This window comes from Armigeres subalbatus, chromosome 2 (assembly GCF_024139115.2).
Source record: "Armigeres subalbatus isolate Guangzhou_Male chromosome 2, GZ_Asu_2, whole genome shotgun sequence".
Taxonomy (NCBI): Eukaryota; Metazoa; Arthropoda; class Insecta; order Diptera; family Culicidae; genus Armigeres; species Armigeres subalbatus.
The window spans coordinates 456,413,005-456,429,360 of NC_085140.1; the positions used below are offsets into that span (position 1 = coordinate 456,413,005).

General features: G+C 37.5%; 1 protein-coding gene and 1 pseudogene across 1 annotated transcript; one reads left to right on the forward strand and one right to left on the reverse strand.

The window, feature by feature from the left end:
• Positions 1-2,801: 2,801 nt before the first annotated feature.
• Positions 2,802-6,259, forward strand: LOC134210488 (uncharacterized). Its single transcript, XM_062686533.1, has 5 exons — positions 2,802-2,895; positions 3,264-3,366; positions 3,430-3,648; positions 5,019-5,572; positions 6,251-6,259. Exons 3-5 carry the CDS (start codon positions 3,450-3,452, stop codon positions 6,257-6,259), a joined length of 762 nt encoding a protein of 253 aa, XP_062542517.1. The 5' UTR covers positions 2,802-2,895; positions 3,264-3,366; positions 3,430-3,449.
• Positions 6,260-8,362: 2,103 nt separating this feature from the next.
• LOC134210489 (uncharacterized) lies at positions 8,363-15,856 on the reverse strand (annotated as a pseudogene).
• Positions 15,857-16,356: the final 500 nt, after the last annotated feature.

The following is a 16,356-nucleotide window of genomic DNA, read 5'->3' on the forward strand; positions in this document are numbered from 1 at the left end:
CCTTAATGACACGCCTCTTCTTTCCTTCCAAAGCATGAAACAAAATGGCAGCAAACGTAAAGAGCGCACGAGAAAGCATGTACGTAGGTATGCGATTTTTATTTCCAACGACGAAACATTTATACAGCTGTGTTGAGGCGGATGAAGTCATCGGCTTCGGGTCTCTAGCGCGTGTGTGTTCGTCCATTAGTTTTCGTGTTCCACATTTGAAGCTTTGGAAAACTTTGCTTGAGAGGTTAGCATCATCAATAAAGCACGAAAGAAGCAACACAAACATTCATGCTGTCAGTTATATACACGGTGCGAAATTTATTCACCGCATGCAGAAATGCTACACCCTTAATTTGTTTTACTCAATATTGTGCGGTTACTTGCTAAGTTTTTTTTTAAACTTTATTAAGTGTTATTTTAATCTCCAGATTATGTTCAACACCGTACTTGCTAAATGGACACGGTCGGTTAAAGTAGCTGTTCCTTAAATAGTTCGTTAAAGTAGTCGCTAGATTATTCGCTGTTGGTTTGAGCGAGACAGAGTATATGTCAAAAAAAAATTAACCAGCAATCTGCGGTGTATTGTTCGAAATGAACGTTTATCAGCAATGGACTTTCTGCTGTACTATAGATCTCGCATAATTTATCAAAAGGACCTAAGTAATATTTTTTTCATGAATTAATTTGAGTACTGCAATCAACAGAACAACATGAAAGCTATTGCGATTCTTTTCTAAAATTAGCATACTGGCTCACCAGTTGCGCGCCGGGTCCCATGCGCCGAGTTGTGCGCCATGCAAAAAGTAAATAAACCAATGTCAAATAGATGTGAGCTTTCGGTAAGCTTTTCCACATTCGCTTGTAAGGTATGTAGCATATTGTCGTCCCTTTACGAAAAGATATTTTTAAGTGAAATTGTTCGAGGTTTAGTAGTTTTTTGCTTTTCTTTCGCCTGTGTTGCGTTCGGGATATTGTTTAAGTGGATATTAGTAGTGCAATTATGTTTAATTTGTGATGTAATATTCTACACTTAAATTGAGTTAAGTACCATAATATGACACAATACTTTAGCGGCGCACAACTAAGCGAGGCAGAGGTGAATGAGCAAAATGCTATAATATCTCGAGATATCACAATATTGATTGCAGTATTCAAATTAATTCATGAAAAAAAATGTTACTTACGTCCTTTTGAAAAGTTAAGCGAGAATTCATGTAAAAAATTTACTTAGGTCCTTTTGAAAAGTTATGCGGGAAATGTAATAAAATGCGTAAAGCCAAAATAGAACTTTTTGGGAACTTGCAAGTGTTCTGATTGTTTAAGTTGACTTTTTGTAAATTTATTGGTCAATATTTAAGAAGTGCAGTTAAAAGAAAAGTGCATACTTAGTTTATTCAAATTTGATTCAGACTATCTTTTAAAAAGGGTCAAACTTGTTTTTACTGATTTTTTCAAATGGATATAATCGAAAAACGACCCTTCCTACAAAACAGTGTTGTATGGGTGACTATTGCAAAATCAGTCAAACTTTCTAATAAATTTTTTTGAAAAACTCAAAATTGGGTTGTTTAAGGGTATTGAGATTTTCATGCTATTTGATTCAGTTTGGCTTAAAATATAAGAGAACATATTTATTTTTATTTTGATTATTGTGGAAACGTCAAAAATGACGTTTTTTTATATGACAATGCTTTTCTATAATCAATACAACATGGTGTAGACAACCTATAACGGACGCCTATTTTTTAAAAACATGACAACCTCATCGAACAACAACTATGAACCAAGATGTTTACAAAACGTTATTTATAAACAAGTTGTTTTTATTGTATTTTTCGTCCGTCTGATCTATTTTTGGTCTTCCTGATCCGTTGGATCGTGCGTTCCAGGTGCGTTCCATTCCGCCGAAAAATCCTAAAATGCGTTGCGTAGTGTCCGGTTGCTCCGTAGACTCAATGGATTCCTTGTCCATCCGTTTTTTTGAGTTTCCTAAAGCCTAGTACGCAGTTCTCAAGGAAAAAGGTCAAGGAAAATTTGATCAAATTACCAAAGTAAATTTGACAATTGATGAACATAATTGAAAAGTAGGCGGGAAAACATATTTTTTGTATTTATTGACATTAGTATTTCTATGTGGCGAAATGTCATCAAACAGGTAAGCAATCGAAAGAAATAAATTTAAGTAACTACAAAGAATGCTCCTCCGGGTTTGAATTTTTCAGGAACCGCAGTATAGCGTACTGAACACGACGAACACGTCGCTCAAAATTTGGTCAAGTTCATCAAATTAATAACCGGAGTTTAACTTTGCCATCAAATATATATTGCAAAACGGTACACAGAGCCAGCGATAAGCCTTTTTTAAACACCGGGAAGAATATCTGCGAAGTCCCAAGCAGATCTGACCCCTTGGCAGCATCGTGATGAGCAAAGTGTCGTTCTTGGGTAAATTGAGTAAACTGAGTAAATTCTGCTTTCTTCGTCTTTCCAGGTACTGTAAACGTTTCGAAATGTGTACGGAAGTTTACAAAAGAGCAATGCCATACAGCGAGGCTGCCACGAAGCCATGTTTTTAATGCCCGATGAGACTCAAAGGTGGTTCACTTCCAATTCACAACGGTCAATCAACTCAATCGAAAACGAAGAAATAATTCAAATTAAAAAAAACATATTGATTCGGAACGGTACGATGTTGCACAATATTTATCAATGGAAAAACTCGGTTTCACAGGAATATTCATTCATAAGTACTCAAGTTGATGATTAATTATTTTAGAGCGTCTTAGGGGAAATGCTACAAGGTTAAATCTTGGCGAACTGTGGTTACAACGCATCGGGATAGCGGAAACAGTAAACGTACGCGGTAAAAGAAAGCGATTATTCGTTTGTGAACAGCATTTCGATGTACGTAAGTAAAAATAGAAAGAAAGCTATTGAATAAATAATGTGAGAGAAGGTGACCAATTCCATGTTTTTTTTCAATATTGGCAAAAGGTTTTGTAGGCCAAATTTTCGTTACATTGAACACAATATGTTCTACCTAGACAATAATCATAATGAATGTGGATATAAAAATCGTTGACCTGAAATAAGGCGCTATCGTTTAATATAATATATTAAAACTGAAATATGGAATAATATATTACTTGTATAACATTAGTCATATTCAAGCACTGCCAATAATAGAAGAAAACTTCCAAAAGTCATACTGCTCTCACATGCTAACATGAACATACATAATAAATAATATTATATTATGTTTTTAATTACAGCCCTCTGATTACCATATAGTACCTGTCAAATCGTCCAAATTTAATGAGCGATGTATATTGGATAAGAACATTTTGCCTCATAAAAATCTTCCATTCACTCAAGGTATGTATTCAAATTCGATATTTATTTGTAATTACTTTTTGACATTTCTTGTTTGAAATCCAGATGTTGAACGGTATGCGTTTATGGTTCCAAAGTCAGACCCTTTAGCTTGCCGTATGGAAATTGAGCCAGACAGTGACTTTCACAGAGTGAACATTCAACAAGATGCAACAGGTGACCACAGAAGTAATTCAGAAAATAGTTCTCCTGGTATAAGCGTTCTACAGAACAATCAGAGTTCACCTACCATTACGTTCAGCACTTCTGGATCCAATTTAACAGGTACGTTTGAATATTTAGGTGTGTATAAATTCATTGAGCTATTCAGAAGTTTACAAATTGAAAAGACAAGTTACCGAAGAAGCACCATCTTTTTTTCAATGGATCCACATCCCCACTGTAACTTAACATACTTTTCTATTAGCATTTCCTCTGTTATTAATGAATCACTAGTAGTGACTGGTTTTCTACCCATCGCTGCCAACGCTAACGTATATGCACAAAAAACATTCAGATTATGAGCTTTATCGCCTGATAAAAGGTACTATGATGTTTGTGTACATATATGATTCATATTGAAAGTATATACCGTGACCTGCCCTAATTCCGCGCATCGCATAATACCGTGGTTTTCATCAAAAATCATAACCTGGCTATCATGGACAACGTATTATTTGGTGAAATGTTCAAACATATTATGTTTCAACCAGGCGGGTGCTAAGGTGTCAAATATTTGTTGCCTCAAATCAAGCGAATGCCGACGGCACTAACACTACGCCGTAGTCTATGGAAAATAAACACTGCACTGAGTGAGAATGTTCTGAAACGCACAAAGTTTGGATAATGCCAGAAACAACTGTTTTTGCTCAGCACAGAGTTTTTTCTACCAACATACTTATTTATCTGCATATTTCGCGTACGGAATAAAGTGAAAACACTACATTTTTTTAGATTTGGTGTATTTTTGTTCGTTGCAATCTTTAATTTAATATGTGCTTTCGACACCACTCTCTCTTGTAAAAATGGTAAACAATACAAATTTTCACAAATACCACGACAATTTTTGTAAGTATATGAGCATTTTGACATTGGAGTATAAATTTATGCGCCAAATAAGAGGGTACCGTCATACTTGCCAAACTCCATATGAAAAAAAAAATCGTTGTCCCCCCTCTGGTTTCAACATTTCACCAAATAATGTGATGTCCATGATAGCCAGGTTCTTATTTTTTTTATGAAAACCACGGTATTAGGGGATGCGCGAAATAAGGGCAGGTCACGGTACCACGTTTTATATTTAGATACTTTTTATCAAGTGATTAAGCGCGTAGTCTGAGTAGGCTATAAGGTAGGGAGCGGGACCATCTGGGCAGCACCCCCTATTCCCGTCCGCAGCGTTAATAACCCGACCGCGTTCCAACCAAATGGCTTGATTGTTTGTACATCACTAGATATCGACAAAAACTAACCATGTACTAAAAAAAAGTAGTTCGGTTGTTATGCGCTCGATTAATGAACGTTGCTGACGGGAATAGGGGGTGCTGCCCAAATGGTTCTCTACCCTACTTCACCATTTTATAATTTAATTAGAAATATGCTTCTACGAAGTTTTAAAAGGGCCAAACTGAATTTCATTTTTTTTCTATTTCTAGATGTTCGGTCATCAGCGTACAGCGAATATCTTCCCAGTTCTCGAAGCGAAATTGATTTTGCACAAGAACAGCATTTCACAGAGGATAATATAAGGCATTTAAGTTTTGTTCATAAGTTAATGCAGGAGAAGAGCATGCAATATTTGGGTATTCCAACAAATGGGTTATATATATTAGAATCCTTGCAAGAAACTACCAATATTAGTGAAAGGGACATAATGATTGTACTAAGAAAAATAAGATTGAATGAATCCTTTGATATGCTATCTGATTGCTTCGGTCTATCTCGTTCACGAATTTCTCAGATATTTGATAAAAACGTATCTAAAATTGCAGCAGAATGTAAAGAGCTAATTTTTTGGCCAGATACCAAATTAATAAAAAAATTTCTCCCGTATGCGTTTCTTTTAGAGCACAGTGCAGTTCAAAGTATAATTGATTGTTTTGAAATTCAAATTCAGAAGCCTATCGATCCTGTAGCGCAGTCAGTTACTTTCTCACAGTATAAATCATGCAACACTATCAAATACTTAGCACAGATAACAGATATTGAGGCTGGCATCCGATACGTGTGTAAACATCCGCAACCGTTAATTCAAATGTATTTTAAATTGGGACCGCGTTTGGCAATCGATTGCAGATGGCGCAAGGATCATTGTTATTGAAAACGCAGCCCGAATGCGGCTGTCAAATGCATTGGCTGCGTTCGACGGTTGTTAATCAGCTGCATCCTTATGTACTGCCGCAATCAGTTGAGTAGATGGCAGTAGTGGGCCAACGTATATCAATTCAAAAGTTTACACAGGATTTTCAATAAAATTTGTTCTAGCTTCAATATCTGTTATCTGTGTACTTAGTATCGTGCACACCATGTGGTCATGTTAACTTTATGTCCAAGGGATTCCCAGGACGTGCCAGTGACCAAAAAATTGTTAGGAGTTCTGGGTTTTTGAATAACATAAATCCAAACGTAGGAGTTTTGGCCGATCGTGGATTTAAAAATGTTGCTGTGGATATTGCTCAAAAGGGTGGATATTTAATACGCCCACCTAGTGTTGCAAGAAATGAAGCTTTGTCAAAAGAAGAGGCTCTTAAAGCAAAGGAAATTGCAAGTATTCGAATACATGTTGAACGTCTTATTAGAAGGTTTAGAGAGTTCAGAATGTGCGCACCTCATGCGGAACTGCCGTCGTATTTTTTTCATAACCTTGATTCTATTGTTATGATTGTAGCTGGCTTAGTAAACCTGCAAGGGCCGCTCATAATTTAAAATGTTACAGAAATATATACATTGTTGATTGTTGTAATAATAATAAAGCAAGTTACCGTTTCTAATCAGACGCTAGATAAAATAATTAAAGCTCTTTTAGTGGAATGTCCTCAACTGTCTAAGACGAGTTTAGTAATTTCCATTTATTCCATGACCTCAACTGTGAGGCTATTTTCAGTGTCTCGTACTTGACTCGACTTAGTCAAGTACGAGACACTGAAGACGGCCTCACAGTTAAGGTCGAAATACGTATCTGTAAAGATAACAAAACTTAGTGGAATTAAATGAATAGTACTAAACTCGTCTTAGACTACCAGACGTGTTTATTATTTGATTTTACTACTTTATGTGCGTCTTTGCAGAAACACGTAGCGTAGCCTAGTCTTCTTAGCGTGTTTTCAAATTGCGTGCATGCCGCTTCCTCGCAAGATACCCAGCATCAAATATAGTTGTGCACACGTATACGTATGCATGATTCCATTTGATGCTGGGTACCTTACGTGGACGCGGTGTGCACGCAGCTTAAAAACCCACTTCGTTGACATTAGCCCTTAAGCTCTAGATATCAAGCCAATCGATGGTGATGGAACTTTATGATGTGGTTCGTAGAACGTGCCTAAAATAATCCACAGTTTTCGAAAAAAAAAATGTTCCGGAAAGACGTAATCCTATGTCAAAATCCTCTTTTCCTCTTGTCACAAACTATTTATCCAGCCCCACCTGTTCGTATATATGCCTTTTTGTTTTTCTCATTAGCTCAAAAATAAAAGTTTGTTAAATAGCAGTAATGGATAATATTTCTCAAAAATATAGCAAAGTTGTAAATAAATAGAAAATAAGTAAGTACCGACAAAGCATATAGACATTCTCCTTCTATTGGGCAAGAATACCATAAATGTATCTTTACCTCAATACGTGGAGGTAATACTATGTTCGCACTATAGATAGTAGAATCTATAGATGAGCGAAAGCATGGCTGAGTCGATTTTTTTGCCCGTGCACACGCGCATATGACGTCACAGCCCTTAACGTTTCGATTGAAATCGTGACGTCATGCTCGTTTGGAGACACGTTTGACAGTTCGTTTGGAGACAGAGGATTTATCTTCGCTCATCTATATATTCCACTATCTATAGTTCGCACTAGAGCCTTGTAACATGTTATTCGGCTATCTTGATGAGCTTTCTTTTGACGATAATTTTCAGGGCGTAGTGCGAACATAGTATAAGCTGATTGGTATGTAACAAAAATGGTTTTGTGTCAAAGTTTGCCTTTGGAATGATCTTATAATTTTATAGCCTGTTCAGATTATTTGAAATTTTATTAAATGAAAACAGATGTGTGAACATTGAAATCAAGATACCGTCGCCGGGAATGACAATGAGTCAAATGGGGAGGACAATGGGTAAATGTTCCAACTACACTACTTAAAATGCTTGTAGAATAGATTGAAGGTATCTGAAAACAAAAATAGAAGAGACCTGTTTGAACGATTTTGTTACACGACCTCCAGAGTGAGAGCGATGTCCCATTCTCACCTCCCAGACCCATTTTTACCCCCATTTACATCTGAAAATAATATAATATCACAGACAAACAGACATAACACTCGTCAATTTTCCATCGTTCAATGATTTACTGGTCGATTCAAATAATCATTAGTTGGCCAATCGATCACTCGTGGCGCTCCCATCGGATTTGCTCGAGTCTGACGTTTGCTCACTACCGCCACCTGGTTCGTGATTTGCCCAACTAACTGAAATCTACAGATGTCGTTAGTGTTTGAATGACGATGAATTTGATGAGTGAATGTTCAATGTGTTACGTCTGTTTGTCTGTGATAATATTATGATACGATGAGGACAAATACGAGCGATATACGAGTGGATTTATATGATAATTCAAACCTAATTTCGGATATATTTCCAAATCATCATTATGTGGTTACTTACCAGTTCCCGCCAGTTCCCCAAAAAAATAGCGAATAATGTGTTTTTTTAGTAAGAAGATTTTTAGAACGATTTAGGATATATTTCAAATAGTCGATAATTATAAAAGTATTTAGAATTTCCTTTTAAAAAGAGTCGAATAATCTGTGAAAAATGATTGCTTTCCAAAACTTGTAGCTGTCCTTCATTTTTTGTTCGATATAATCAACATCTATGTCTACTTCATAAAACTCGACGTATTTAAGAGGGTTCCGACTTTTTTAGAATTCTGGTTGGACTAATACTAAAACACCCTTTCTTCGATTTGACATTAGCATCTGTAGTTGGATTTGAGATTTTACTTTGTGTTGTAAAATCCCTTCTTCATCAACATAATATTTCACATTTTCTTTCTTTCTTTCAAATACAGTAGTACTGTTGATAGCATCTGGGGAGGCACCAAATGTTGGATGATCATTGCTTAAAAAAGTCCGCTACGACGAACATTCTTATAACGCATTCTTATTACATTAACAACTTTTTCCTCCAACCGCAGCCCGCGTTTCATCGCCTCGGTAGTGTAGGAAGATTGCCCAAGAACATTCTTAACAAGTGAACCATCAGCAGTCTTGCACCTTGATAATTCGTGAATCTTGGAAGCTGTTATTCGTCCAAATTTTAGTAATTTCCATTGAGAATTGTTTTGTCCAATGGTAATTGCTTCAATTTTTTTGCAGACACTGTCCAACATCGTTTTTTTGCAATATCGTACAAATCGTTTCGAGCATTTCTGCGCATTTGGAGTGTCTTTATAGAGGTTGCTAAGCCCGGTGTGAAAATTACGGAAAAACAGGTAACCATTTTATTATCATTGGGGTTCTTCCGCAGAACTCGATGAAAACAACAACAAACAAACTTCAACTCAGTCATCCCACCTGGTGAAATTCATCAAATTTGAAGCCCTATGACTGGAAATGCAGGTTCGTGAGCAATTGCACCATCTGGGTTAACTGTTCTGACGGCTATTTGTTATTATTTTCATCGAGTTTGGAATCAGCTGGGCCAGCCGATGTGAGCTGTCAGCAATCTCAATAGTCGCTTAGAAGGCAATGCAGCGCATAACCTTCTACCTCCGGATACTCTTGACAATATTTAATTGCAGTAATTATAGCATTCGATGGACATTTGTTCATCAATGTCTGAAGAAATCTACCACTACCACTGACATTCTGAATCAGGGGGGACACTTGGGAATCCCGGTGATTCGCCAGGTTGAACTTATCAATATTTTCCTCCACTTTCGACAAATTTGGAACTTTCCATAGGCATGTCGAATCAGTCGGAGAAGGCTGGCTGTATTTTTCGTAGAGGTAGAAAACGAAGGCCACGGCATGCTTACAACCCCCCGCGGATGCCTTACATCCCTGAGCGTCACTTTCACAATATACATCTTCAATTGTTTCGTCAGCAGTATTTATTACAGCAACCACGGAATACTGTCGAGAAGTAACTTTATGTTCTGGTACGATTTTTGCCTTCACTGTGCATATGTTGCCGTCTATTCTGAGCTGCACTCGTCCAATCGCAGACTTTAAATAGTCAGGATTCGATGATCTGGTGATATAATAACTAAATTAGTCAGAGGACGAAACTGAAATAGCTCTCATACACTCACGTAAAAAACCTTCCGAAGTTTATTAGTTTACCTTATGAAAATTAGCCACAAGGAAACGGTTTGGAATTCATAAGGTAGCCTTATGAACCAGCATGAACTTTGGATGAACCAGGTTCATAATAAACAAATATGTTTATTTTATGTTTGCCTTACAAATTTCATTAAGCAACCTTATGAAATTTCATAAGCTTGATTTATGAAATTCTTACGATATCAATATATTTTTACCCAATTTTAAACATGATTTATTTAATAAAAAATAAGTTATTTCAGTGAATAATTATATAATTTCATTCAGGGAGTTTCAATAGATTCTCAACTTTATTATCATTTTGCAAAATACGTACAATACAAAATAAAAATACATTTCAGAGCCGAGTATTCCGAATTGAAACTCAGGAGCTAAATCAGTGAAAGAACGTTGATTAGCACTGGCAGTATCGGCCGAGGAATTTGGCTATCCATCTCAAATTCCTCCACGATAAGTAGACCAGGTGCTATAAATATGATTGGGATTTATTATTAATAATATTGGAATAATATATTCGAGCATACTCACTCATTTCCTTGCAAACTACTTAAACCAGCTTGATAAAGTCGTTCCAGATGCACAGAAATCAATTCCCACATTCGTGTCGATAGTGGGCATCTTCCACTGATTCAGGCGAGATTGTTGGCTAGTAGAACCGGTACCAGCATCGTCGCCTCCAGGACTATGGTAGTATGTTGTTTACCTAGCTCCATTTCCGACAAGTTATTTTGAAGATTAGTATAGAGTAGTGTCGTGACCGGGCATCCTCATTCCGCGCTTCCATGACGCGAATAATACCACCTGCGATGGCTCGATGCTCCAACCAACAGAGAGCGCCATGGCTCGAGTATGGCTTGTTGTCAGAGAGGAGGACTTGTTCAGGATTCAGGAAGCACATCGAAATCATGCAATCGGAAAACGATCCAGGAATGTATGGATTCGGACTCGAAGAATTCTGCTTGGTGAAGAAGGAATTACGGAAGAAAAGTTGTGTTGGAATTTCGTCCTCATAGAACAAGAGTCGAGTGTCCGTTTACTGGTGGCAAATGACGCATTGTTGAACAGTGAGGATGATGATGACGTTATTACTGTCGATTTGAGATTGCCGAAAATATAAAAGGGAAAGGTGGATAAAAAATCAAGTTCCAATGCATTTGTTAACCAGTCCGAGACCCAGTCATGATGTACAACTTCGACTAGCGATTTACCCTATAGGGTAGTGGCATATATGCCATTAGCCCAAATTATTAATTGCTTCCACGGACGTGCGAAAAAGTTTGGTGCCAATTATGCACACCTCTCCTATAGTCCTACCAATCGAACGTTCCAATCCGAACAGTTAGGAAACACCCATAAAATGTTTAGTGATAGTGGTAAGAAAGCGCGCCGTGAATAAGGGAATGCCTGTCCTAGATAGTGATATCCGACTGATGAAAATCGGAGCTGCTTTGCTCTATTGTGACCAACTTGAAAGTCTAGCTCATTCGGAAGACTAGTGGGGTAAGTTTATGCATTTGCTATTAAGGGCTTAACTAGATAAACATTTTAAATGATTCACGGTAGTGTGTAAAATCCGTCTATTATGGGATGGGAAACATTCTCTGCTCCCTGGGCACACTTGTCACACAAAATACATGGCATTCAAGCAGTTGGCGGCCATTAAAAATGCTTTCATTTAATAACTGTGAAATGCTTATAAAACACTAAGTTGGAAAGCTAACATAGTTCCAGTTGGTATACGTAGTCATTGAAGGTGAAGGTGTCTAACTTTTTAGGATAACAAAATAGTTTTACTAGAAAAGGATTCACAAAAGCAAAACACAACTCATATTCCTTTCAATTCCACCATTTGATTGTAACTTTTCAGATTCGTTTGAACCGAATGGATTGAACAACAACATGCCTGGCTGACCTAAATCCTTTCAACAAACCATTGAAAAGCTATCTCAATCAGGCTCCTCAATCAGGTATCGGTCCATTGAATTCGAGAGCGGAGTGGGTGGAGATATAGCTGGCGTTTTTGATGGTGGTAGAGCTGCCCAGAACTTTAGCTGCCCAGCCATCAACCCTACGACTGCGTATGTTGGTCTAGCTGATCCTAATGCCTGTCCAAGCGGGATGTTTCGGATATTTGAATCATCAAATCCTCAATCAATCATTAGCACCGCATGATCCTTTTCTGGTTCAATCAGATGGTGAATAACATTGAGGTGAGTATTTAAATAGTATAACTGTCTTTGTTGTTCACTTATGTATGCCTTTCGAATTTTAGCAACTACAAGTTACGCAGAATAATTTACAACGAGCTGATTGTGCCCTTCTAACAATCATAGTCGATGATTTCGTTAATAAAGCAACAAATTGGTGGATTGCAGAAACAAATCACCCACAAAAAGTAATCTTGAACAAGCATTCTGGAAACATCAACCACCTGGTAAAAAACTTCCGTCGTGAACTGAATGATGTAACTGTCGCATCCTCGGGCATCCTTGTCTCGCGGTTCATAGTCGTGAATAACACCACCAGCGATGGCTCGACGCTCTGACGAATAGAGGGCGGTGCTATCCGTTTACCCATCGTCGGAGTGGAGATTATGCCGGCCTCTGGGTGTTCCATCCGATTATAGTTCTAGGTCCAAATGTTGACACCGCTTCTTCCTTCCTTCATTCCGACGTCCGGCTGCCGAAGTTGTGCTTTCCGCAATCCGTCAATCAATTCAAATCTTGGAACGTCGAGCCATCGCTGGTGGTGTTATTCACGACAATGAACCACGGGACGACTATGCCCGTTCGCGATAGTTAGATCATTCAGTTCACGATGAAAGTTACTTGCCAGGTGGTTGATGTTTTCAGAATGCTTGTTCAAGATTACTTTTTGTGGGTGATTTGTTTCTGCAATCCACCGATGTGTTGCTTTATTATCGGAACCATCGACATATGATTATTTGAAGAGCAATCAGCTCATTGTAAATTATTCTGCGTAACTTTTAGTTGCTAAAATTGAAAATGCATAACTAAGTGAACAACAAATGTAGTCATACTCACCTCAATGTTAGTCAGCATCTGATTGAACAAGAAAAGGACCTAATGATTGATTGAGAGTCTGATAATTCAAATATCCCGCTTGGACATGCATTCGGATCTGCTGGACAAACATACGCAGCCACAGGGTTGATGGCTGGATAGATTGAATTCTGGGCAGCTCTACCAGCACCGAAAACGCCAGCTATACCCACTCCGCTCTTGAATTGAATGGACCGGGACCTGATTGAGATAGCTTTGCAATGGTTTGCTAAGAGGATTTAGGCCAGCCAGGCATGTTGTTCTTCAATCCATTCTGGTTCTGTGTAAAAAGCTATATAGAAAAAAATATGCATCTATAATGTAAAGATTTTATTCAATATTGCATTGTTGTAGTTTATTTTAACTTTAAATTTCAGATTTAAATTATTTTATGTGATGATTCATAAAGAACGTCACGCAAAAGTTTCCGAACCCCCGCCCCCTTCATCACATTTTTTGTATTGAACCTCTTAGATTTTGTATGACTCGTCACGCTGCTCGGATTCCCCACTCCTATCCCTAGAAGCGTGACGTACTTTGTGGATGGTCCCTATAGGACGTTGAGTTAATTGCGAAACACCGAAGATTCAAACATTCTCGGCTCCCTGTGCATGCATGCATGCATGCATGTCGAAATACGAATCTGAAAAGTTACAATCAAATGATGGAATTGGATGTAATATATGAGTCGTGTTTTACGTTTGTAAATATTATTAATTCCTCGATCAATTCAGTAGAAACCCGAAATGGGCGACTAGCAAAGTTTGATTTTTCTCAGAATCCTTACGCTAAAGCTAACTTCGGAAGTGGTACGCTGTTTTTATTTGGTGATGCGCCATACAGCGCACCACTCCCGAAATTAGGATTAACGTATGGATTGTTCGCTAGTCGCTCATTTCGATTTCCAACACAATTATTAATTGAAAGCGTTTTTATGACCTTGGTATTGTGTTGAACTTAATGTAAAATTTAAAAAAACACAAATAAAGACATAAAAAATAGTTTTTATGACCGCCTACTGCATGAATGCCATGTATCTTGCCTGCCCATAAATCCATAACAGTTCCATGAAGATAGATAATCAAGCAACATGGGACTGTTTTGCATTTATGAGCAGTTGTGTGGGAAGTGTGACCAGGGAGCCGAAAATGTTTCCTATCCGAAAATATGTTAAGACGGATTGTACACACTACCGCGAATCATTCAAAATGTATATCAGATTCTCTCCTTTAATAACAAATGCAAAAACTTACCCCACTAGTCTTCCGAATGAGTTTGACTTTCAAGTTGGTCAATGGTCATCCAGCAGCTACGATTTTCACCAGTCGGACAGAAGACAGCACTCTCCATGACAGGCAGGCCCTCGTGGTACGCTATTTTACCACTAGCAAAACATTCGGTAGGCGTTTCAGAACTCTTCGAATTAAAACATCCGATCGATAGGAGAAGCGTGCATAATTGGCACCAAACTTCTTCGCATGTCCGTGGAGGCAATTAACGCATTGTCGGCAATACCGAGACTCTGTAGAACAGTTTTATAGGATTCAAGATACGCTGGTGTGGGTGGGCTCCTTCATCAAGCAGAATTCTTCGAGTCCGAATACATATATTCCTTGATCGGTTTCCGATTGCTTGATTAATTCCTTTCTACTATGACGCTGATGCTAAATTTTTCGACGTTGATCCAATTTTGACTGCACGCAATACAGATTACACTCGTTTGGAGCTGTTTGGAGTGAATAATGGTTTTCTCCGCCTACTGTGCAATTTATGATAAATTGCACGGCAAAAACTTTTAGGATGGTATTTTGCATTTCATGATCGTTGTCTGGAGATAAATGTCGAAGCGTACATTTAGTCACATTCATATTTAGTAATATCAAATTCAAAATTAGACTTACCGTTTCAGAAATAGCCGCCAAAAAATCTAGTTTTGATGATCTGACATAGAATCATCAGCAGCAGATCAAATATTCCACACTTGTTGCAAGGCTGCTTCTATCTCGGCTTTCAATGAGCATTCCTAATTCCGCTAACTCCTATCTTGAGACCGATGCAACCGATATTCTTGAAGGCAGTTCAAGTGGGTGAACAAACTTGGGATCGGGTTTACTGATGTTCTTTAGCTAGTGATCCGAGGTGGGATTATTTTATGTGACAGTTAAAGAATTATTCATCAGCTTCTTATCTGTTACTTCTAACCGCTGGTAGTTGCCGCATATGAACGGATTTGCTGGAAGTAGCACAATTATGGTTAATGATAAAACGAAAGTTTTTATGTTAAAACAAACAGTGAACCCCATCTGAATTTAATCCCAGCATTTATTGACTATCTTCTTACCTGTATCCGATACCAGAAATTCGTCTTAAACCGTGAGATTTGCTGCTGTTTAGCTATTTTTTTTTTGAAAAAAAAAAACAAATAATCGGTTGGGAATGAAAATCAATGACAATTGACAGTAATATTTTCCCATGGATGAACACTGCTCCATAAGACTACCTTATGATTTTGATCCATAAGGATAAACATTGAAATTCATAAGGCATATCTATGTAATTAATACTAATGATTATGATTATCATAGTAGCCTTATGAAGCGACTATGAAATGAACTTCTGGTGTTTCATAAGGCATAACTTATGAAATTCCATATTTTATTTCCGCCAGTGTATATCAGACTTACCTTTCGATTTTTCCTCTTTTATTGGCATCACGGAACTTTTCATTGGTGGTTAAAAAGTACTGCACCATAAAAAAATCCACCTTCGGCAGCGTGTTTGTATCGGCTTTACAATATCCTGGTTCCATGTCGTGGATCGAACTACGCTAACTGGCTAACGAAAAATACAACCGGAAAGTTTAAAGACGAGACGATCGTTTCTGTTGTTATTGTTTTGATGACAAAATGACACTTATGGCCGTACATATGCAAACTGATATCCCTATTGCAATTTTTATGTGTTATACTACGCGCATTGTGCCCATTAACGTATCGCAGGGCACATATGTCATTGTATGAATGTTAGTGTCATTTAATAAATTTAAAATACCCGTATTTTATTTTTTTAAAATCGAAATAAAGGTTTATAAGCAAAATAAAAATATATTGCTTCTCAGAAAAATACAAGCTTTCTGATGAATTGCAATAATCCCAAAAAATTTCTTGGTTAAACAACCCAATTGAACCCTACACTAAAAAAAATCGATTTAAAAAATTAAAAGTCGATTTGCAAAAAAACGCCCTTTTCGATTTGGACGAAATTTTGTCTCAAGATAGGTGATTATGTTCCCTACCAACCGTCCATACTGGGCAAGCTGGGCACTTTGAAGGGAAAAAAAATTTTCTAACAAAAACTTTTTCTTGACGGAAT